At 55.4% G+C, this 23,376-nt stretch overlaps 1 protein-coding gene across 1 annotated transcript in view; it reads left to right on the top strand.

Moving 5' to 3' along the window:
• The first annotated feature begins 844 nt into the window (after window positions 1–844).
• ELL (elongation factor for RNA polymerase II) overlaps window positions 845–23,376 on the top strand; it is an 80,359-nt gene continuing 57,827 nt past the window's right edge. Inside the window, exon 1 of the mRNA XM_079917796.1 lies at window positions 845–1,000. Coding sequence (XP_079773922.1) covers window positions 866–1,000 — 135 coding nt within the window. The 5' untranslated portion in view covers window positions 845–865. The remainder of the gene's footprint in view (window positions 1,001–23,376) is intronic.

Genomic DNA, 23,376 nt, shown 5'->3' with positions numbered 1-23,376 from the left:
ATGTAGGATTTTATTCTATTAAAAGTCTACTCTTGGGACTTCCATGGTGGTCCAGTGGGTAAGACTCCGCGCTCCCAATGCAGGGGGCCCGAGTTCAATCCCTGGTGGGGGAACTAGATCCCACACGTATGCCGCAACTAAGACCCAGCGCAGCCAAAATAAATAAATAAATATTAAAAAAAAAAAAGTCTAGTCTTATTGCGAGCAAAGTTTACCAGCCCCCACAATTCCCCAACAACCTTAGGGAAGCCCCACCAGCCCAACCCAGCGTCCAACGCGCGCTCGGTTTGCATAGTCACGCCCACCCACTCAGCCTGCAGCTGGTTCCGCCCCCCCCCCCCCCACGTGTTTTGCGCCGGCCTGGCCCCCTCCGCGCCCTCGTTGGGGCTCTCAACAGAAGCCAAAGGCGGAAGACTTGGAGAGACTGCGTAAGTAATACATCACGTCAGCAGCTGGTGGGGCGGGGCTTCGACGGGCCTGGTTGTCAGGGTCATGAATAATACACATTGAGGCGGGGCCTGAATGTGGGCGCGTGTCGGGGCGGAGTCCGGGCACGAAAGCGGACACCTCTAGAGTTCTGAGAGGTGGGGCCATCCGCGCCTTATGAATATGCAGGAAGTCGGGGCGGTGACTGTGGGCCTCACTAGGCCCGCAGGGTGGCGTGGCCAGCCGCGTCTCACGAATAATGCAGCACGTCGGCGGGGGGTGCGGCGGCGATTGTGGTTCTCGCTGGATCCGGAGGGGGCGTGGCCAGTCGCGTCTCATGAATAATGCAGCGCGTCAGCGGGCGGCGGGGTGGGGCGCGGCCGGCGCGCCTCCGGCCCTGGAGCCGGGAAGGGGGGGGCGGGGGAGCGATGGTCGCAAGATGGCGGCGCTGAAGGAGGCTCGGAGCTACGGGCTGTCGTGCGGGCGAGTGAGCGACGGCAGCAAGGTGTCCGTGTTCCACGTGAAGCTCACCGACAGTGCCCTGAGGGCCTTCGAGAGCTACCGCGCCAGCCAGGTGAGCGACACGGGGCTTGGCGCGGCCGTCGGGGACGTCGGGGCGCAGGTCGGCCTCGCGCGTCCCTCTCCGTGGCGTCCTTGCCTGGGGGCTCGGGGTCCGGCGTCTGAGGTGCTGATCGCGGGTTCCTGGGCCGGTGGGGCGCGGGGTGGGCACCTGTCCGGCTCGGAGCGCGGGGAGCCTCGGCGCGGAGAGACGACCCTGGCGGGCGGCCCAGGGCGGCCAAGGGGCCCGAACTCGCGCGCCTGGTCCGGGGGACGTCTGTGTCGGCACCTGGAGGCGTCCGGGGCCTTTCCCGACTTACCCGGCACCTGGGCAGGAACTCGTTTTTTCACCTGACCAGGGGAGGGGGTGGAGGCAGCGCCGTCCGAGCACGGGAGGTGGGGGTTTGGGACTTCTCAGTCTGGCTCCTTGTAGGGTGGCTGGTAGGGATGGCTGACTGCACTCCTGGGGAGCAGCTTTAACGTCTAGGACGCTGGCAGGGTGGGTCAGTGGGGCACCGCTGTCGGGGCATCTGTGGGGTCCTGTTCCGTTTGTTTATGGAGGTTGTGTCTACACTTGGGGGCCGTCTTTGATGCTTTCCAATGAGGCCTCTGGAGTTGGGTTCACTCTTGGTTCTTGTGAAGGGGAGTTTGGGCAGAACCTGACAGCTTGTCCCCAACTCCCTAGGTGAACCTGAATCACTGGACACCTTTAGAAAGTGGGAGTGTTTTGGGGAGGGAATTGCTGGCATGGTGCCTCTCCCAAGCTGGGAGCCTGTTGTGGGCACCTGGGGAGGAGCTCTGGCCACTGCACCTGGCTGCTGACTCAAACTTCTCAGGGGCCGATTTGGGCCCATCTCGGGAAGTTCGAGGCGTTTCAGTTCTGCCACCTGGTCCGGGGGGATGGGGAGAGGCTTCTTTCTACCTTCTTTCAGGCCTGACTTTGGGGCACATCTGGGGCCCGTGGTCAGAAACTGCTTCTTCCCATTTCTGTTTGTGTCATGGCGCCCTCCTCCTGTGTTGGGACAGAAGTTGCAGGTGCCCAGTGGTCAGGTCCTGAGGGGAGGTGGTTTGGGAGCCCTTTTCCTCCTTTCCTGCAAAGTGGGGGCTTCATAGTCAGTGGCTGTAGGGGGAGGGGTCTGGCGTCAGGTTCAGGGAGGCCCTAACGTGTGCGTGTGTGTGCGCGCGTGTGTACTGGGGATGGGGGGGCCTCGGGCGGGTGAGGAGAGAGACTAACTAGGAAGGAATGTGGCTTTCTTCCTGCCCTGGACTTGTTCGGCACCATTAGCTAAGCTGGGAATTTCTTCCCCTGTTTTGTTCCCAGTGCCCACCCTTCCCGCTCTTCTTCCCACTTTTTTGGACAATTTCCTTCCTGTCCTCGTGTCTCAGTTTCCCCTTCATAGAACCGGGATTTCATCTTTCTGGAAGAGTGAGTTCTCACCTTGTCAAAAGGGATTCCCCAAGGTGAGGCTGGGGTGCCAATGCAGGTGAGGAGGAGGGGGCACGGTGGCCAGCTTGAACCTCCCTTCCTTGTGGAATTCCAGCCGGGAGTCTTTTTCCCTGGGCAATTCTGACTTGTTCTCCTGGAAGGCAGGATTTCCTAGAAACAGCTGGGGGAGAGCTTATGCGTCATGTAAATAAGGTGAGCTTGGTACCTGGTCACTGTGAGTTCGGAGCCCCGCCTTCCCTGCCATGCTGCCCTCCCTTGATCTAGTTGTCCGGAAGGCCTGCCTGTGCGTCCACCTCATGCTGTCACGCTGCTATTTTTAATTTAGGGTGTTGGTTACATCCCCTAAGCTGGATCTTCCTCCTGTGAGGGTGAAGGTATAACTGTAGACTCAAGTTCGTCCCACGGAGAGCCCAGCTGTGTATGTCTGTGTTGATCAGCCGGAAAGGGCTGCCTCGAAGAGCTTCTCCTTCTCAAGCTACTCGTGTTAACTTGGCTAGCTGGGCTAAATTTTGGGGGTGACTCAAACTTTCATTTTTCTCAGAGGCTGACTTGTCATTTAAGTTACTCGGCAGTTTTGTATTTAATCTTATCCAGTGGGCAATGTAGTGGACTGAAGTAAAATCAGGGCAGCTTGGGCACACTCAGTGTTCTTGGGTGGTGGGCATGGGGAAGGCGACTTGAAGAACTTGTTTGTGTGACTAGTGAAGTGTATTGGTTATTAACAAAACCTCATATGTTTGACTGTCAGTAGCGTCTAGAGTTTTCTATTCTCTAGCGCTGTGGTTATATGGTTTGCCAGTGGCAACTTGTGGGGAGGGTTTTTACTTTTACAAAATTTTTACAGTTGCCCTTGAACAACACAGGTTTGAACTGCCCGGGTCCACTTGTATGTGGATTTTTTTTCACTAAACACATACTACAGCACTAGGGGACCCACGGTTGGTTGAATCTGCAGGTTCGGCACTCAGGATATGGAGGGCCGACTGTGAAGTTTATAAGGGATTTTTGACTGCTCAGGGATTGGTGCCCCTAACCCCTGTGTTGTTCAAGGGGCAACTGTAATTGCAAAGAGGTTTTTACAGACTCAAATGTGGCAGGGGCCTGGAGAGGAGCATCCTTCAAAACTTTCTCTGTGGCTCCTGGGAGCCTAGCTGTTGGAGTAGCCGGAGAAGTCCCTGACAGCTTCCCTCTGCAGAGAGGTCTGGAGTCTGAGCTGCCTTTGTACAGACCTAGTGACCAGCCTGGAACATGGTGGAAGGTAAAGATGTAGTCATATGTGCAGCTGCCACCGTCCAGACTTGGGCTTCACGCAGTCTTGAGTGCATCCCAAGGCACTCCCGTGGATCTCCCTTTTCACTGTGATGGGTTACTTCCGGGAGAGAAGAGAGGGGAAGCGTAAACACAACCCATCTTTCCAAGACAGCATCATGCGCCTGTTCAGAGAAGTGTCCCTGACAGTGATTGAACGGAAGTGACCTTCCCTGGGGCACCTCCCTCGACCACCTGAGTATTTCATCATCGGATTTGGTGGGCTCTGTTGCTGAATGATCCTCCCCTCCCCAGATTAAAAGGTCTTTGATGAAGAGTAGCATATTGTTGTTTGAGGGCCCAGGGAGGGGCCCAAACAACCTGGGAATTGGAGCCTATCTGGGTTTGAATCTCTGAATCTCGGCTCTACCTGCGTGAGGCCTTGGGTCAGTGCCTGACCCCTCCCGGTCCAGGTTCTCCTCCTCAGAGCTATGAGGATCCCAGTGGCTGCTCTGGTTCCTTCTTCTCTTTAGGATTATGAGTGTTCCAGTACCTGACCCCTCCCAGCTCCAGATCCTTCTCTCCGGACTCAGGGCCCTGCCCTCTCTGAGCTCTGGCTCCTCCTCTCAGGGCTGTTGGGATTCCTTTGGCACACGTGCGGCCCTCAGTGCAGCCCTGACCCCTCCCAGGTTCTCAGCACTTGGTGTCGGTACTCAGGGCTGGTTCCCACCTGGAGGTTTGAGCAGAGACTATAGGAGAGCCTGGGCTCCTACATTTTCCCAAATCTGATTGAGCGCCTGCTCTGTACAGGGACACTGCTCAGGGGCTGGACATTTATAAGTGACCAAATGAGTCCCCAGTCGAGCTGGCATTCTAGAGGCAGGAGACAGATGATGAACAGGGTGGCACAGAAATCAGCATGAAGAGCTTGTCAGCAGTCATTGTCAGGAAGGAAATAAAATGGGGCGATGTGAAAGGGCGCTGCCTAGGAGATGCCAGAGCTGAGGTCTGCTGGGCGAGGGGTCCCCTGGGGGGAAGGGGTGTGAGTTCCAGGCATGGCACATGCATAGGCCTTGAGACATGAGGGGCTGGGGAGGGTGTTTGGGCAGGGGGCAAGGCCCAGGTAAAGACGTGGAGGCAGCTGCAGGGCTCTGTCCTGGGACGGGCTTAGGAAGAGGAGGTCTGCAACAATACTCTGTGACTGTTCTGACCCACGCTGGGGGCTGCTTGCCTGCTGCTAAGGGGCTAGCTGCGTGGGTGTCAGCCTGGCCACCGGTGGCAGGAGGAGCCTTAATTTAGCCTCTACTCCCCTCCCACTGTGAGGCCCCAGGAGGTGGGTTTGTCTCTCCTTCCTGGGGGGCTGCCCCACTCGGCCCTAACTAGGTCGCTTCTTGTCTGTTTTTCATATGAGCTGTCTTTATTTTTTTAATTTTTTTGGCTGCGTTGGGTCTTCGTTGCTCCACACAGGCTTTCTCTAGTTGTGGCGAGCAGAGCCTGCTCTTCGTTGGCGGTGCACGGGCTTCTCATTGCGGTGGCTTCTCTTGTTGTGGAGCACGGTCTCTAGAGCGCAGGCTCAGTAGTTGTGGCGCATGGGCTTAGTTGCTCCGCGGCATGTGGGATCTTCCCGGACCAGGGCTCGAACCTATGTCCCCTGCACTGGCAGGCGATTCTTAACCACTGCGCCACCAGGGAAGTCCCCGAGCTGTCTTCAGGAATAGCTAAATTCGCTGCCCCTCTTGGCCTCTGGCCAGGCCCCTGTAAGCCCTTTGTCCAGGCATGTGTCACCTTCTTGACAGTTTTGGCAGGAAGGCTAGCTTATTGTTCCCACTGTTCATTGGGGGCAGTTGAGGCTCTGAGGGGCAGCGTTGCCTGCCTGAGGTCATGCTGACTGTCCTCACCGGCCCAGGCTGCCTCTCCAGTTGGGCGGGAGTTTGAGCCACAGCTATGAAAGGGAGTCCCACTGTGGTCTCAAGTCCTCATGACATGCCAGCATCCCAGGGTCCCGAGAACATTGGTGACATGAGTGGCCATGCAAATTCCTGAAGTCACCAGCTTTGACTGTCCCGTGCCCTCTCCCCTGAGAAAGCTTGCAGGTGATAACCAGTGCCTGTGGATTGTGCCCTGCATGCCAGCGCTGGCCTGAGCTGTACATGTTACTTCATCTTGTCCCCTGGCTGTCAGCCCTGTGGTGGGGAGCGGTTCTCAATTCTCAGGTGAGGCAACAGGTAAAGACTCTGGGAGGCCGAGTCACCAGAAGGAGTCTCCCAGCTGGGATGGGGCTGAGAACCGGGCATCTGGCTGGCATGCAGTATGTGTGGCCTTGAGCTTTGCCTTCTCTGAAGGGTGGTGGCCGAGTGGACTGGGCTGGCCCATTGGTGTCAGGAGCATGACGTAGGGGTTCGGTTTGCATGTGTGTTTCAAGGTGGGCACTCAGTAGGTCTGGGTGGGGTGAGTCCCTCCCAGAGGCGCATGTCTCATAGGTACTGAGGGAAGGCGAGCAACCTGGGGTATGGAGTGAGTGCTGGTCATTTCTGCAGATGGCCTATGAGGCTGTGTGAGGGGCCAAGCCCCGCATCTGCCACTGTGACCCTTGACTAGGCTTCCGGCAGCCATTCACCATGGTGACTGTGTGTAAACAGCCGGTGGCTCTCGGAAACCCACCCTCTGTTGACTCATCGGCAAGGCCAGAGTTCATCACCCTTGAAGTAGTTTTGACATCACACCCGGATTGTGACATCTCTGGGGAGTCCTTGAAAAACAAGACTGTTTCTCCTGTTCCGTGCATCTCTTGTCCCGGAGCAGACCCTGGTTTTGGGAAATCTGCTTCTTCATGGCAACAGCCCTGCTCATCGTGCCTGGCTGGAAATCCATCCTGTGCCTTTGGGTTTGCTTCCCCTAGGTCCTTCACTTGTAGGGCCTTGCTCCCTTGCTCTCTGCCTTTCTGACTTTCTCCTTGGTCTGTGACTCGCGTGGCCTGGAGGTGTCTGAGATCTCACCTCTAGCGATACGTGGCCACTCTGCAGTCACCCAGAGACCACAGGGATGCTTTCCAGAACAATCCCTGCAAACAGCCTCTGACCTGTAGTGCAGTAAGTGACACAGACAGCCACCATGTACAGTTTTATCACTTTGCTTTTTAATAAAGAAGCTGGTGTCCAAGTAAACCATTCAGGGGGAGATCTCCTGCTCCCACACTAAGTGGCTGCACTGGAATCTGACGCTAATTATATCCTCCTAGCTGGGTCCCTCCCTGGCCACACTGAGATGCGGCTCCTGGCTGAGTCACCAGGTCAAAGGGGTGCGTTGGTGACTCGCCACAACCCTTCCAGAGGGGAGGGGGCCTCACATGTCTGTGAAGTTTGTGGGGTCACCGAACTCCTGTTTAAAAGCGACACATGTCAAAAGTTTCTTTCTTTTTACCACAAAAGCTGTAGAGTTCAGTGAGGAACACTAGCAATTCCCTGTTCCATGGGCTGTTGTTGGCACCTCAACGCCTTCCTCTGTCTTGCATCCAGAGGAAGTGGACATCATAGTGGTGTCCTCATATAATCTTAGGTCTCAATTCTTTTTTATCTCAGTGCTAAACTTTGTTTTTTAGTGGCTTTAGTCCTAGTCTGCTGTCCGGTACTGAGGGCTGTGCAGAGATGCTGAATTGCAGTGAGAGGCATCCCTGGTGTACCTGTGCATTTGCGAGTGGAGCTGGAGGTTGCAGGTGCTGAACGGTGCAACTATTGTTATGTTGAAATTGAGGCCCAGGAGGGATATGGTCTGGTTTGTGGTGTTGGATGCTCAGGGAGGTCAGGCCTAGAGGTGGGGAGGCTGGGGGTGGAGACTTTGATGGCCTGAGCTGGGGTCCACTGGGGTCGGGCAAGGGGACAGATGTAGAAGTATTTGGGCTGCCACCTGAACCTGGTTGGGGGAGGTGGACATTTCTAACCTTTCCTGATTCTGGCCATAGGGCAGAAGTGTCTTTGCACACTCGGCTTACTGTCATGCCTGAGCTGGGTTTGTGAGAGTCGGGTTATGCAGGGCTTGATGAGACGCTAATGGTCACCTCTGGAGTGACGCTTGGCTGGAGGAAAGGCGACTGTGGCTGATCAGAGAGCTGCTGCAGGTCTGTGGTGGGTGAACAGCATCAGCATCATCGTCATTGATGTGGGGCGAGGTGGAAGACGTGCGTGTGCAGCCGTGGTGATGCTGCTTCAGGGCCTGTGTCTTTCTGGGTTGCTAACTTTGTCTCAGGGTGTGGATGTCATGAGTTTCTTGCCAGTGTCCTAACCAGTGCAATTTGAAGGCGGTTTAGAACGGATGTGGTGGCCTTGGAAGCCAGCAGCCTTTCTTTTTCTGGTTCTTGGATTGTGTTCGTTGCTCAGGGGCAGTTGGATAGCAGGTTTCCTTTATTGTGCTGGCATTGACCAGTTTCTGGACAGCGGGTGTTCTGGACACTGGGGGAGCCAAGGCTGGGCCTGGACGTAGGGGCTGCACCCTGAGACAGCATTTGGGTGTCAGTGTCACCCCAAGTCAGCCTCATGGGCAGGCGAGCAGGTGGGCTACGCCGTCCAAGTGCAGATAACATTGGGTCGAGGGCCCAAGGCTTGCTTAGCACTTCCCAGGGTTCCCAGGCACACTCCATAACAGGAGGTCCTGGAGAAGTTCAGCCCGCCTTGGACTGCTGTGCTTTCAAGAAATTAATGAGCCGCCGATGATCAAGGGCTGTGGTTAATGCTCCACATCATTGCTCCATCATCGGTGTTCTCCTGGTAGACGTTCAGAAAGGGAGACTGCGGCTTGGCACAGGACACCTTTCCCGAGTACGTGCCCTTGCACCTACCCTGGTTCCTAACCCAGGCTCCTCACTGTTTGCCTTGCTGCCCCTGTGTCTGTCTTAGATACTAAGGGAGGGTGTCCTAACAAGGGAGTGCCTCCCTCAAAGGATGCTACATGTTGGGGTCAGGTAACCTGGCTCCAGCCAGGTCCTGCTGACAGCCTGGGGGCCCCGGGCTGCTGGCTCCCTCCCAAGCCTCAGCTTCCTGGGTTGAAGCAACACCTGCAGTTGTAGTGGCCTCGCAGGTCAGATGGGCGAAACATATGGATGCTGACCACTCCTGCCCCCGTGTGTGTGTGTGTGTGTGTGTGTGTGGGTGTGTGTGTGTGTGTGTGGGTGTGTGTGTGTGTGTGTGGGGGTGTGTGTGTGTGCGCGCGCGTGCGCGCATACTCTACAAATGATCTGAGAAAGTGAAGCCCTTCAGAATTTAAAATATCCACTTCTTTGCCTCTATCGTCAAGGATTTTTTTGTAAAGTAAAGAATGACTAGATTAAATGGATTTCCCCAGTCTTTTTTAGCCACTTTCCTGCCTGGAAGTCCACCGCACTGTGTCGGAGGGAGCTGGGCCTTGTCATGCATCCCGCTTCTTGATCCCTCGAGCGGCCTCAGTGGGCACTACTGGTGGAGCAGGCAGTGAGCAGAGGCCAGATGGAGCTGAGGAGGGACAGGAGGTCGTGCCAGGGTTTCTGGAGACGTGTCCGGCTGGGCCTGGGGATGACTGCTGAGCCCACTGGGTTTGTGGCTGCTGCCGGCAGAGTGTGAGGAATCAGCCCCAGAGCCCAGGATATATGGTGGCTCCATCTTTGCCTTCAGGTTGTGCTCAAGCTTGTGAGTACTGGGGAGTCACACAAGGGCAGTCTCGAGGGGCCAAACTCCCTCTCCATTCGAGAATGCTGTTCCCTAGGTATGTGAGGAGGGGTTCCTGGCCCTTCCATCATCCAGCTTGGCTGAGTGTGGCCCTGGCAAAGGTGTGCAAAGGCCGAGTAACGAGGGGCCACCCTGTCCGCCCCTGCCCTTTCCTGGGCCCCTCGGCTTCTTTTTGGACAGGAGTGGCAGGACACGGGCATGAGAGGCCTGAGGAGTCCCTGGCCTACCTCTCTCCCCATCTGGATGTATGCCTGTGGCCTTCGTGTCCTGTTGATTAGACTGACTGACTTGGTCTCACCCTGAAGTCCCCACATCCCTATGGGGGAGGCCAGCTGAGGGCATGGTGATGATGGCTGCCAGGCGGGAGAAATGCAGCGGCGATGGGGAGGGAGGTGCCCTTGGGAAGCAGGGCAAGTGAAACCATCCAGGAAAGGCCTAGAATGTCAGCGTGAGATCTGAGAGAGCGGCTGAAGGAGGGAGGCTGGTAGGGAGGCTGGGAGGGTGGAGCAGCCAGAGGAAGTTGGGGCTAAGGAGTGCCTGAGCCGGAAGTTGGGGTTAATTTCGTCATCCAGGGAAGCCCTGAGTGAGTAGCTGTGACTCCTCTGCTTTGTGTGGGTGTAGATGGCTGCAGCCCCTTCCTGGGGGCTCCCTGTGGAAGGCTGGACCCCATGGCTGATTTCACTCTATGCATGAACATTTTCCCTTGGGGGCTTCCTCCTGTGACAGGCAGGACTGGGGGCAGGGTTGTGGTCAGGAGGCCTTGGGAGTGCTAAGACCAGTCAACCCCAGTCTTTACCTGGGATCTCTCAGAGCCTTTTCTAAAAAAATTTTTCATTATTGTTATTTTTTATTTTTATTTTTTATGCGGTACGCAGGCCTCTCACTGTTGTGGCCTCTCCTGTTGTGGAGCACAGGCTCCGGATGCGCAGGCTCAGCGGCCACGGCTCACGGGCACAGCCGCTCTGCGGCATGTGGGATCTTCCCGGACCGGGGCACGAACCTGTGTCCCCTGCATCGGCAGACGGACTCTCAACCACTGCGCCACCAGGGAAGCCCTATTGTTATTTTTTATCTTTTTTTTTTTAAGAGTGAAACCATATATAGCTGAGACCACTCCTATTTATTTATATCTGTGTTGGGTCTTTGTTGCTGCACACGGGCTTTCTCTAGTTGCGTGGAGCGGGGGCTACTCTTGTTGTGGTGTGCGGGCTTCTCATTGCAGTGTCTTCTCTTGTTGCAGAGCACGGGCTCCAGGCGCGTGGGCTTCAGTAGTTGTGGCACATGGGCTCAGTAGTTGTGGCTTGAGGGCTCTAGAGCGCAGTCTCAGTAGTTGTGGCCCACGAGCTTAGTTGCTCAGCGGCACGTGGGATCTTCCTGGACCAGGGCTCAAACTCGTGTCCCCTGCATTGGCAGGCGGATTCTTAACCGCTGCACCACCAGGGAAGTCCTGTTATTTTTTATCTTTAATTGTAAAATTCACATAACATACATTTGCCATCTTAACCATTGTTAAGTGCACAGTTCAGTGGCATCAAGTATATATATTCACATTGCTGTGCAGCCATCACCGCCATCCATCTCCAGAACTTGTTCATCTTCGCAAACTGAACCTCTGTCCCCGTTAAAAACTAACTGCCCGTTCCCCTCCCCCAGCCTCTGGCAACCACAATTCTGTTTTCCGTCTCTATGAATTTGATGGCTCTAGGGACCTCTTAAAAGTGGAATCGTACAGTATTTGTCCTTTTGTGACTGGCTTATTTCACTTAGCATAATGACCTCAAGGTTTGTCCATGGTGTAGTATGTGTCAGTATTTTCTTCCATTTTAGGGCTGAATAATTTTCCATCGTTTTGATCTACCACTTTTTGCTTATCCATCCATCTGTCAGTGGACATTTGGGTTGTTTCCACCTCTTGGCTGCTGTGAATGATGCTGCTGTGAACATAGGTGAACAGTTATCTGAGTCCCAGCTTGCAGTTCCTTTGGATATACACCCAGAAGTGGGATTGCTGGATCATGTGGATCATATTCTATGTTTAACTTCTTTTTTTCTTTTTTTTTAAATAAATTTATTTATTTACTTATTGATTTTTGGCTGCTTTGGGTCTTCGTTGCTGTGTGCAGGCTTTCTCTAGTTGCGGCCAGCTGGGGCTACTGTTCGTTGCAGTGCGTGGGCTTCTCATTGCAGTGGCTTCTCTTGTTGCGGAGCACGGGCTCTAGGTGCACGGGCTGCAGTAGTTGTGGTGCCAGGGCTCAGTAGTTGTGGTGCATGGGCTTAGTTGCTCCGTGGCATGTGGGATCTTCCCAGACCAGGGCTCGAACCCATGTCCCCTGCATTGGCAGGCGGATTCTGAACCACTGCGCCACCAGAGAAGTCCTATGTTTAACTTCTTGAGGAACTTCCATACTGTTTTCCATAGCGGCTACACCATTTTGCATTCCCACCAACAGTGCACAAGGGTTTCAGTTTCTTGACATCCTCACCAACACTTGTTATTTTCTCCTTTTTTTTTTTTTTTTTTTTGATACGCGGGCCTCTCACTGTTGTGGCCTCTCCTGTTGTGGAGCACAGGCTCCGGACACGCAGGCTCAGCGGCCATGGCTCACGGGCCCAGCCGCTCTGCGGCATGTGGGATCTTCCCGGACCGGGGCACGAACCTGCGTCCCCTGCATCGGCAGGCGGACTCTCAACCACTGCGCCACCAGGGAAGCCCTATTTTCTCCTTTTTTGATAGTAACCATCCTGACGGGTGAGAGGTGATCTTGGAGCCTTTAAAATGTACTAAGATGCTTGTGACTCTCTGGTGAGAGTTAAGGTCTGAAGGGCCTCTGGCACTTGTTGGACCATTGATAGGCTCAGGAGTTCCCTGTGAAGGTGACAGAGAACCTGACCCCAGCAGAACGGAGGCATGTTGGTACCCACACTTGAGGTGGGCTTGGGCTGGCTTCAGGTCCTGCCTGAGGGAAGATTTTGAGAGGGTCACCCCTGGGAGCAGATGACAGGAAGGGCAGGGAGAGCAGGTGTGGCCCCACCCTGAATGAGAAACTGTGGTCAAGTGGAGATGACAGTGACAAGGGGAGGATAACAGTAATGAGTTGAGATAGCAGTGACGGTGTAGGACCCTGGGCCCAGTCAGGACCCGGGTCTCTAAGTTGGGAGAGTTAGTACGTACCTTGGGTGGTCTGGAGAACCTGTGGGGGGGGCAAGCAGTGGGGGCTGAGGGCCAGGGAAGGGTGGGAGTGTGTGTGACATGGGGTCAGCTCAGGTAGCTCAGCTCTCTGCCACCCTCACCACTTCCTGCCCTTCCAAAGGCAAGACTTCTGTGCTCCCCACTCCCCCTAAAACCAAAGAGAGGCCCTGAGGTCATGTGACAGGGAGGGTCTGGGCTCCTCCCTGCGGGCACCTGAGGCTGCTGGGCCCTACCCTAGTCATGAGCTCCGATGTGGCAGAATCTACTCGACTTTTGTGAGTTTAGCAGTTTGTGTCCCATGTTGAATCACAAGGGGACTGTTTCGGAAATAGGCTTTCTTCCAGGTGGGAAGCGGCTTGGAGACCCCAAAGGTCAGGCACTGCCCTTTGTGGGGCACTGGGCAGGTACAGGCTGAGCTTCAGCCTTCAAGACCTCCAGTACCGTTGACCCCGCTCCTGCCCTTGACCTGGCCTCAGGGCCTGAGGGGGAGGAGGAGCAGTGTCTTTTTCTGGACCCAGTGGGCAGATGCAGCCCGCTTGCCCTCGGGGGGGGACTTCAGCAGGTGGGCTCCCTGTGCAGTCCTGCTTCTGCCTCCAGTTCTCTTGCATGGTGTGTGTGCGTGCGTGTGCACGCACAACGTGCACCCTGGCCCCCATGCTTTTGGTTCCCTCCATCCAGGGGAGGCTGATCTGAGAGGGCCCGAGGGCCCTGGTTGGGGTGACCACCCTGTTATGCTGCCCTGGGGTCAGGGTGACCTTGCCTTCTCTTACTACCCTGAAGAGAGTAAGTGGGCTGGGAGGTTCCTTTTTCCTTTTAAAGTTGTATTTATTTATGTGTTTATGTATTTATGTATTTATTTAGGCTGCACCAGGTCTTAGTTGCAGCATGTTTTAGTTGCGGCATGCAGGATCTTTTTTTTTTTTTTGGCTGTGTTAGGTCATCTTTACTGTGCACGGGCTTTCTCCAGTTGTGGTGAGCGGGGGCTACTCTTCGTTGAGGTGCGCAGGCTTTTCATTATGGTGGCTTCTCTTGTTGCGGAACACGGGCTCTAGGCGTGCAGGCTTCAGTAGTTGTGGCACCCGGGCTCAGTAGTTGTGGCTCGTGGGGCTCTAGAGTGAAGGCTCAGTAGTTGTGGCGCATGGGCTTAGTTGCTCCGTGGCATGTGGGATCTTCCCGGACCAGGGCTCAAACCCGTGTCTCCTGCATTGGCAGGCAGATTCTTAACCACTGCGCCACCAGGGAAGCCCATGCAGGATCTTCTTTGTTTTTAGTTGTGGCATGTGGGCTTCTTAGTTGCGGCACGTGGGATCTAGTTCCCTGACCAGGGATGGAACCTGAGTCCCCTGCATTGGGAGTGCAGTCTTTTTGGGGAAATTCAGCTTCCTGCTGTGGACCTTGTGGTTCTCCCCACATCTGGAGGGAGTGATTTAACGGTCCTGGTGCAACATTTCCAACAAGGGGAAAACCCACTGAATTGAGTCAGGACAGCCTAGCTCACAGGGGCTAGAGTGGGGGCAAGCTCAGCTTGGCCTCGCCCTTGATGGTGGGTCCCTCCCTGCCACATTTTCAAGGTCCTGACAGTGAGCCAGTGCCACATCGCCCTTCTGACTGTTCCCTTTACCTGTGGGATTAGTGGTGGAACTGATGGGCCCTCTTTTTGGCCCTGAAGAATCTGAGGTCTCTTGGGCCCAGTGTTGCTGCTGTAGCTGTTGGCCCCCAAGACCAAGGCCTCGGTAGTTTGCCACCATGTTAGGTGAACAGAATCGGATAAGGATGCTGATGAAGTGCACTGTTATGGCATGTTCCTTTTTTCAGTGTCAGCCTTAGAATCTAAAATGAGGGCCAAATCTGGCCCCCACCTGTGTTTGTAAATAAAGTTTTATTGGGACGCAGTGGTGTTGTCTATGGCTGCTTTTGCACTGCAGCGGTGGCAGAGTTTTTGCAACAGGGACTATCTGGCCCTCAAAGCCTGAGACATTAACTCTCTGGCTCTTTACAGAAGAAGCCTGCAGTTGTTGGTCTGGAGTGTTGGGATGGGTGTGTTTAGCAGACTGTTGCTGTCCTGGGGGAAAGCTCAGGCCTCGGACCCCTGGTCCCTGGGCTGTTGCCTGCAGCCCTGTGAGCCCTGGCAGACAGCTTGCCATGGCATCTCAGGGCTAGACGGATGCTTCAGAGGGTCCTTTTTGTCCAGCCTCTTCATTTCATGGATGGGATGTCTAGAGAATGGTGGTTGGCTCACGGTCACATCAGCATAGATAAATCGAGCCTCAAACCCAAGGGTGTCCACTCTGGGACTGCCTGCCCTCCCAATTTCATGGAGACTCCGAGTGCTTCCTGCCCCTCTTGTGAGTCACTGGGTTTCCTGGGAACAGCTTTTCTCAGGCACAGTGACAGGCTTGGCACAGCTTCCAGTGGGCCTGGCCTTTTTATTTGTGACCTTCTGGTGAACTCTGGAAACATAACTGTGCAGCCTGGGTGGGAAGGGCTGTGTGCGTGTCCCTGGCCGAGCTGGGAGGGTGGGCGTCTGCCTCTGATTCGAGTCAGGCTCTGGCTGAAGTCCTCCTCGTCCCTCAGCCTCGGCTCCATGGGTGTACAGTGGGGCTGGTGTCACCTTCCGAGGGGAGATTGTGCCCAGTAAGGGGTCAGTTCCCACAGTGTTTTCGAATGTGTTTCATGACATGAGGAACAGTCAGATGACAGTGGTTTCAGATGGGTCCCTTGTGTGGAGACGACGGACAGCAGGCCTCTCCTGCTCCCCAGGAGTGAGCTGTCCTCAGGCGGGGCCCGGGGGTTGGCGTTCGGGGAACCTTTGGAGCGTTCTCAGCTCTGGACGAGTGCTACCTGTAGTTAGATTCTGACAAGTGCCATCTGTAGATGATTCTGAGTTGGACACTAGAGAAGGCCTTCTTGGGCAGACCTCTGCCAAGGGGCCGCAGTTTCTGGGTTCTGTTCGCAGAAATGGCATGATTTTGCTGTTATCTGATGTCATTTCTCCCTTTGTAGAATCAGATGGGACTGTTGAGCTGTGGCAGGGTGGGCAGGGGGACGGTGTAGGGGGAAGTTCGAGGCAAGGGGGAGGTCCACAGGGGGATCATACTGGGGACATCCCAGGGTGGAGAGACTGCTGGGAGATGTCTGGGGCAGGGACAGGCCACAGCTAGAAGAATGTGTTCCTTCCTCCTCTGGTTGTACTATTTTTGGTATTGGATGCTCACAGATGTCTGCTGGTTCCAGCAAAGTATGCTCAGCTCACAGTGGATCTGGCTAGTGGGATGAGGACAACCAGCCCTAGTCGCCTATGTCCAGCTTGTCTCCAGCCTGCTCTGGGGAGCGCACCAGGCCCATGCTTGCTCCCTTACCTGTGCACAGCGTCCCACTAGTCGAGAGCCTTGTTTGTAGAGCCACATGACATGGTGATCCGTGCCAGCTTGCCCTGACAGGAAGCGGAGCTGTGTTAAGAAGGATTCTGAGGTGGTGTTTGGCCTGGAGTGTAGGATTAATGGTATGTGGCCCCTGGCCCTCCCTGGTCTTAGCCCTGCCATCTAGCATCTCTGTGGGGAGGGTCCCTTCTTGTTATTGAGCAGGTGAGGTTAGTGACCCCCCCAGGTGAGCCTGGGCTGTGAGAGTGGGGCCAGCGAATGGGGCCTGCCAGTGCCTGGATATGCGGGGCTTGGCTCACAGGCTGTCAGTGGAAGGTGGACTGATGCCATGCTACAAATGCACAAAGCTTTGGACCTCTTTTTCCCCAGGGGTTGAAGGTGACTCTCCAGGGTCTGTGCCCCAGAGCCGTGGCTCTGATTGCACTTTGTCCTGGGTCTTCACACAGCTCCTGCCACCTGCCTCTCTTCCTCCTGGTTTTGGTCTCTCATGTAAGAATTCACTGAGGCCTGGATGCTTTCGTGTGACAGGAATTGCCAAGTGAGTGATCTGCTGGGCACAGTTCAGCTTTGGTGAGTGGCTGGTCTGAGCAGACGTGGCTTCTGCCTCCGTGCCCTCTTCTTGGAGCTCCTGGTGCTGTTCCCGGGGCTCAGCCATTCAAGAGCGAGCACACAGAGTGGGTGTCCCCCTGCTGTTGCTTAGCTCAGGGGGCGGGCGAACTTGGAGGTGTTGAAGCAGGTCACTGGAGGACGCAGGGCCCAGGCCTGGGACAGTGAAGCAGGATACCTCGAATTGGCTGAGCTGGGGCTGGTTTTGAGCCAGCCTGCAGACCTGGGGAGGCTGCCCACTGCTCCGTGTTCATATGGGCACCCAGCAGGCCTAGGTACAGAGGTTCCGGATGTCTGAGCTCTGTACCTCAGACAGCTGAGGGCCGGGGTAGGGAGGCAGGCCGTATTGTTTCTAAACTCTCACTGGTATTGACCATGCATGGGCTGGGTGGCTGCAGAGTGCAGCGCAGGACACGGGTTGGGGAGAGGGGACTGGCTGGACAGTGGCACCACTCTCTGGACCTCATTTTACCCCCCCGCGGGATGGGGGTCATGTTGTGGGGTCTGTGCCTTCCTTCCATGCTGCAGCCCTAGCTGTCTAGCAGAAGAGTCAAGGCCTGAGGTGTCTCTGAAAGGTAGGCATTTGCTCCTCTGTTGGAGCCATAGGCCAGGAATCTCCTGGGTGCAGGCATCATAGACCTCAGGCTAGCTGGCTCCTCTGCTGCTCAAGGTTACAGGGTCTTTGCGGGCCCTCAGAGCCTGTCGACTGGACAGGTTGGTGGCCGGACTCGGTGGTGGCTGTACAGGGCTTAGCAGAGTGGGCATGTTCCATTGTAAATAGCATTTCCCATGACAGCCCTTAGAGCACATTAGAGATGGTGAGCGGGGACACAGTTCATGCACAGACGCTGCCGGGCCTTAGGCAGGATGCAGGCTGGGGAGCTCTGTTTGTTTAAAGTTGGGTCTTGTGTTCTTTGTTGTTACTTATTAAGCCATTGATTAACCTTGTGGGTGGTACCAAGCTGGCCTTAGGCCTGGCAGGTGGGGTCTGAGCTCTGCAAGCTGGCCAATTCTGGACGGAAGAGCATTGTTGCTTTGAAAACCGGGTGCTGGGATTGAGGATTCTGGAGCCTGTAGTTGCTTCCCCTTCTGGCCCAGTCATAGATGAACGTGACTGAAATCAGATGTGCACAGCAGTTTCACATAGGCGTCCAGGAGGAATCCTGAAGTCTGCGGAAAATGTAGGGGAAATTTAGAACAGTGACCCCACGCCATCATTTTCACTCAGGATGTGCGTTGAGATTTTGGTAACTCAGAGAGTCACAGGACTGCGTTTGAAAAACAGAACAGGAGTGGCGTCAGTCAGCCCACGCGGGCAGATCCCTCAACAGGGTGGCTGGCCTCCTGCCTCTCTTCAGTCCCCTGCACCGCCCCAGCCTGTCTGCATGGTGGCCAAACACCCATTGCCCAGGGCCTAAAATGAAATAGTGTGTGTGTGTCCTCTGCACACTGCAGCTACCTGGTGAGTCCTCCCCAGGCTCTGAGGCCCAAGCGAGGCCCTGGCCGCAGGGAGTAAGCAAGTGGGATGCTACATGTGGGGTCCTGGTCAGCCCCAGGCATCTGGCCCAGAGCACCTGTCCTTAGGTGGACAGGCCGGGCTGCAGCCAGGCCCCAGGTGTGACATCCCAGTTTTGGAGTGCCTGGCCCTGTGCCGAGCGTTGTGGGTCCTGAGTGAAGAGCGACAGTCCCGTGGGCTCTAATTCCACCTACAGGTCAGGAGGGCTTGCTGGAGACGGAACATTTGCTGGAACCTGTTGGAAAAGTGGAATTCCTGGGGCCAGAGCCGGTGGTGGGGAAGAGCCTACACCCCAGGAGGCCCGGGAGGCTGTGCTGGGGAAGAAGCCCGGCCCTCTCCCAAGAGTGCCGAGATCAGACAAACAGGTCAGAGTGCTGGGGAGGGTGGCCAGCACACGGCACCGCAGGGCACAAGCTTCAGGAAACAGCGTGTGTGCCTGTGCCTCAAACACTTTTCCTCTAGGTCTCTATGGGCCTCTCCCTCCCCCACCTTTGTAGTCTCTGCTCAGAGGGCTCCTCTGTGTGTCCCCGGCACTCAGCGTGTCCCCTGAGGTGTGAGTGCTCCTGTCCCAGCGTCTGGAGCCACATCGGCGCTCTAGCAGCAGGGTGAACCATACCATATGAACATGTGGTGGGACCGTGTCCAGGAGGGGTGCCGGCCCCGTGTGATTGCCTTGTCCAGCTCACTCTGCCCAGTCTGTTCTGTCACTCCAAGGGCCAGCATCCTGCTCCAGATTCAGGATGCCGTCAGCTCAGCTCCCTCAGCAGACCCCTGCCCTGGAGGCCGTGACTGTTCTCAGTGGGGGGACTCTCCTCAGTCACATGTGTCTGATTCTCTCCCTTCCTCATTCTCCAGCTCTGCCAGATTCCTTTTCCAAATATAAAAGCTCTGCCACCTCCTTCTCACCAGCTTTATCCCAGTTCTCACCCCAGGGTGGTGGTATTCCCTCCCAGAGCACCATAAAATCCCCTCTGGAGTTGCTCGGGGCAGCAGCGCAGGCCCCAGGGTGGACAGTGCCGCCAGAGGGCCAGCGGTTCACAACACCTCCTCTGCGGCGGGTCTGGGCCTGGTGTGTTATGCTAATTTTAACGTTTTTCTTTTTGAGCGGGGTTCCCTTTTTACCAAGTAAAACCAGCTTAAAATGCCACTTTATAAAGCAGGTGACAGGGGTGACTCTGGTGGGGGCCGGGGAGTCCTACTGGGTGGCCCATGCCATGGGGGTTGGGCCCCAGCTCTGCCCAGGAACGCTTGGTGAGATTCTGGCCTCATCCTGGGCAGTGTCCTCCCACTCCCAGGGCTTTCCAAGCCTCCACAGCCTGCCTGGGTTGGGGGCACCCCAGATGGCAGCATTGGGGCATTTGCTTGGAGCCCCGTATTGTTACCAGTGACCAGGCTCCTTCCTGGGCATTGGCAAACCTTGCTAGGCTGCTGAATGCTTTCCTCAGGTAGGGGCTTTTGGATTCTGCATTTATGGGCCCAGAACTTCTTCCCTAAGTTGGCTCAGAGGCAAAAAGAAAGAGGAAGGTCATTGAGTTTCCTCGCAGAACCCTGACCACGCTGCACGCGCACGTTCCTGCTTCTCTGTCCTGGAGATCTGGCATGCGGCTGCTGGTGTTGCTGCTGTTTGTCTTCCTTCATAGATAGGGTTTGGGAATCCCAAAAAGCCGCTGTTTGGGGTCCTGGAATGTCCTTGGTGGGGATATTTGACCTTTTGACTCTAAAGGTTTCCTCCTAATTTGGCTGGTTGGAGGGTTTTCTGTGGTGGTGTGGTTCCCATTTGCAGAACTGACAAAGGCCAGCTCACCCTGGGTTCTGGCTGCCCCAGCGGTCTGCAGCACCGCTGTCGCCAGTGCCTCCACCTGGAGCAGTTGGTGCAGGCCTGCACCCCTCCCTCCCTAGGGGTCTGTGCCCCTTGCCACCCTCACCTGGGATGCCCTCTGTCCCCTCCTGACTCACTCCTGTCACACCCACGACTCACGGAAAGCACTCTGTCAGCATAGATAGCTCTGTGGTCATGGCTCCCGGAAGCCTCCCTGCACCCACAGACACGGGGCCTGCCGTGTGTTCTTGTGCCGTCACCCCAGGGTCGCCGTGTCTCTTCTCTGGGTCCACTGCTTTCCTGGAGCCCTCATTCATCTCTGGCTGGGAGTGTGGGTCCTTAACGGGATATCCAGCCACAGTGATAGGGGCCACTCCTGTCCTACAGAGCTCTGGGACATTTGGTGGCCTAACGTGGAGATTCTGCCACCTGTTACAAACCCCTCATTTGTAACAGAGGGGTGGTGTTGCCACTCACTGCTGCTGGGGGCCACCTGTGGGCGGCGATGTGCGATTCACAGGGCTCCCGGGGACCCCGCTGCCCAGGCCCCAGCATTCTCTGCTTGACAGCCAAAGGCCTTTCTTTGAAAGTCTCCTCGGGAATTCCCTGGCAGTCCAGTGGTTGGGACTCCTCGCTCTCACTGCTTAGGATCCGGGTTTGATCCCTGGTCGGGGAAATAAGATCCCACAAGCTGTGCAGCACGGCCAAAAAGAAAAAAGGTCTCCTTTTTAGTGTCTGTGCTCTTGTTGCCTCCCCTCCTTCCTGCCCACCAAGAAGCACACTCCTGGAGTCCAGAATGCTCCCCAAGGACGGAGTGTGCATGAGAGGGCCTGGCACACACCAGGCCTTTGCTGTGAGCCTGTGAATTTGATTGGGCCTTCTCTTTCTGGATCAGTGGTTTCTGACTTTGTTTTGCTCTTACATGGTGCAGCCAGCTCTTAGGCACCAGCCAGGTGTGTCAGACAGACCAGTGGGAAGTGCCTCACTCCCACAGAGCACACCCTGCTGAATGCTGAGGCCCCTCAGGTCCTGCCCCGTGACTCCAGTGCAGCCTCATCTGCTCCCGTGAGCAACTGGCACCTGGCTCAAGATACTTGGCCAGCCCGACCACAGACTCGAGGGAGGGCCAGGATCTGCTGTCCTGTGGGTTGTGCCTTGTTCCCCACTACCCCCAGCAGCTGACCTTTCGTGCCACCTCTGCGAGCGTGTCCCAGGACGTTTCCCACTTCTTTTTGCATACCAGATTGTCTTATTCTTCCTAATTTTGTGGTAGTGCTGGGCAAAAATGGTATCTCTCATTTGTGTTTTCTTGGTGGCATCTCATATATATTAGCCACTTGTACTGTCTTCTCAGTCTATGCCACTCGTCGCCTTTTCCTCTTGGTGTGTGTGTGTCTTTGAATGGGGTTCACTCCCGCGCCAGTTAACCCCCTCAGCTCTCTCACTGGGTGCCACCTGAATGCTGTCTGCTCTCCAGAACGGCATTGCGGCGTGGTCATTTCTTCTCCCAGGTGTGACCCACCACACACTTTTTTTAAAAAAATAAATTTATTCATTTATTTATTTATTTTTGGTTTTGTTGGGTCTTCATTGCTGTGCGTGGGCTTTCTCTAGTTGCGGGCGGGGGCTACTCTTCATGGCCGTGCGCGGGCTTCTCACTGCGGTGGCTTCTCTTGTTGCGGAGCATGGGCTCTAGGTGTGTGGGCTTCAGTAGTTGTGGCACACGGGCTCAGTATTTGTGGCTCGCGGGCTTAGTTGCTCCATGGCATGTGGGATCTTCCCAGACCAGGGCTCAAACCCATGTCCCCTGCATTGGCAGGTGGATTCTTGACCAGTACACCACCAGGGAAGTCCGTGACCCACCACACTCTTGACCGAACAAGATCGCCTCGGTTTTGGCTTGGCTGTCCCTGTGAGTGACACTTACTCATGGGCTCTTCTCTGGCAAGTCGGCTGTGTAAAGTTGGCAACCAGCTGGCCATTTGTCACTTGCTTGAGTGTGACGGTGGACCCAGCTGGCCAATGACTTTGAAGCACTTAGACTGTGTTGTTAGACTATTTTCCAGGGTCTTGGGTTTGCTTCCATTTACCTCAGTGACATATTAGTGGAAAAAACGTGCTTGTGGATTGGAAAATACCAGTCTGTATAGCCCCTGTTGGTTCCCAAAGTTATTCCATATATGTATAGCGTTTGAGCCCACGCCAACTTCAGGAAGCAGCGGTGGTCAGTTAGGGCCACTGTGCCAGGCCATGGGAGGCACTGCTTGTCCCTGGGTCAGAGTGAGGGCTCACTGAGAGGTCTGGGCCCCTGTGCCATGCTGGCCTTGGCTGGGATGAGGATGTGCCATCCATCAGCCCCAACACACAGCTGCTTCCCTGAAGGAAGCCATAATTCCCCCATCATCCCTCCATCCTGCAAGGGTGGTTCCTATTTCTGCCTTTGACAGAGTCAATTCCTTGAGGAGGGATCTGCTGACAGGTCCTGCTTGGAGAAAACTGGATTTGACCTGCAGGATTTCAAATGTCATGACCAGAGGGTTGACGGGGCTGCTGTTAAAGGACTCCATGACAGACGTCTGCGTGGTGAGTGCTTGGTGAGCACCATCTAAGGGGTTCAACAAATGCTGAACGTGCACTGGGGTCCTTACGGAGATACCCACCACGTACATGGCAGATGTGGAAACATGAGTGTGGCTAGTAATCATGTTTTACTTAAATGAGCTTATTATTATTACTTTTATTATTATTGACTTGTTATCACCTTGTTGAATATTATTTGAGATCATCAATACAGTTTTGGGAAAGGTTCCCTGGCTCTGATGGTTCCCTTGGTTTGGGGGGTGGGGTGCTCCCTTTGTCTGGGTCTGGCCTGTCAGCCGTCCCTGGTGGGGACGAAAAAGGCAAGAACAAGGTCATTCCCATTTCTCAGATGAGAAAACTGACCACACAGCTGGTTAGAGGGTGGTTTCCCTCACTCTGGAGGTCCTCGGAGGTCTCTTGGCCTTGCCTTCTTCCTTGCGTCAGGGTTGTTGTTTGTTTTGTTTTGTTTTAAAGAGTGTTGCAATACTTTATTTTCCAGCGTTCAAAAACTGAGAGGCAGGAAGGAGCCGGAGGTCACGTGCGTGGCAGAGCCGGTTTGTGCTGTTCTGTACGTTGTTTCAGCACAGCCCCGTGTGGCCAAGCCAGAGAGATTAAGTGTCTTACTTAGGTCACACAGCTCTTAAGTGGCAGATCCTGAAGTGGAAGCAAATCCTCTGATCGTAGTTCTGGGCCCTGAGACAGAAGTTTTGCTTTTGAGTCCCAGCAGCTGCTGAAAACCCCAGTGTGTCATTCCTGTTCTTAAGCCTTTGGTTCCCTGTCTCTGCTGGGACCGGTTGACTGATGTGGAAGCCTGGCAGGTGCACTGCTCCGATCTCCTATAAGGAAAGGACAGGACACCTCCAGGTGCTGCCTCAGCTTTCAAGCAGTGCCCAGCCCTTCCCCCCCAGCTATG

Source organism: Stenella coeruleoalba, assembly GCF_951394435.1.
Source record: "Stenella coeruleoalba genome assembly, chromosome: 3".
In the NCBI taxonomy this organism is placed as follows: domain Eukaryota; kingdom Metazoa; phylum Chordata; class Mammalia; order Artiodactyla; family Delphinidae; genus Stenella; species Stenella coeruleoalba.
Note: the sequence above shows the minus strand (reverse complement) of the source record. Positions and strands in the feature narration are given on the sequence as shown.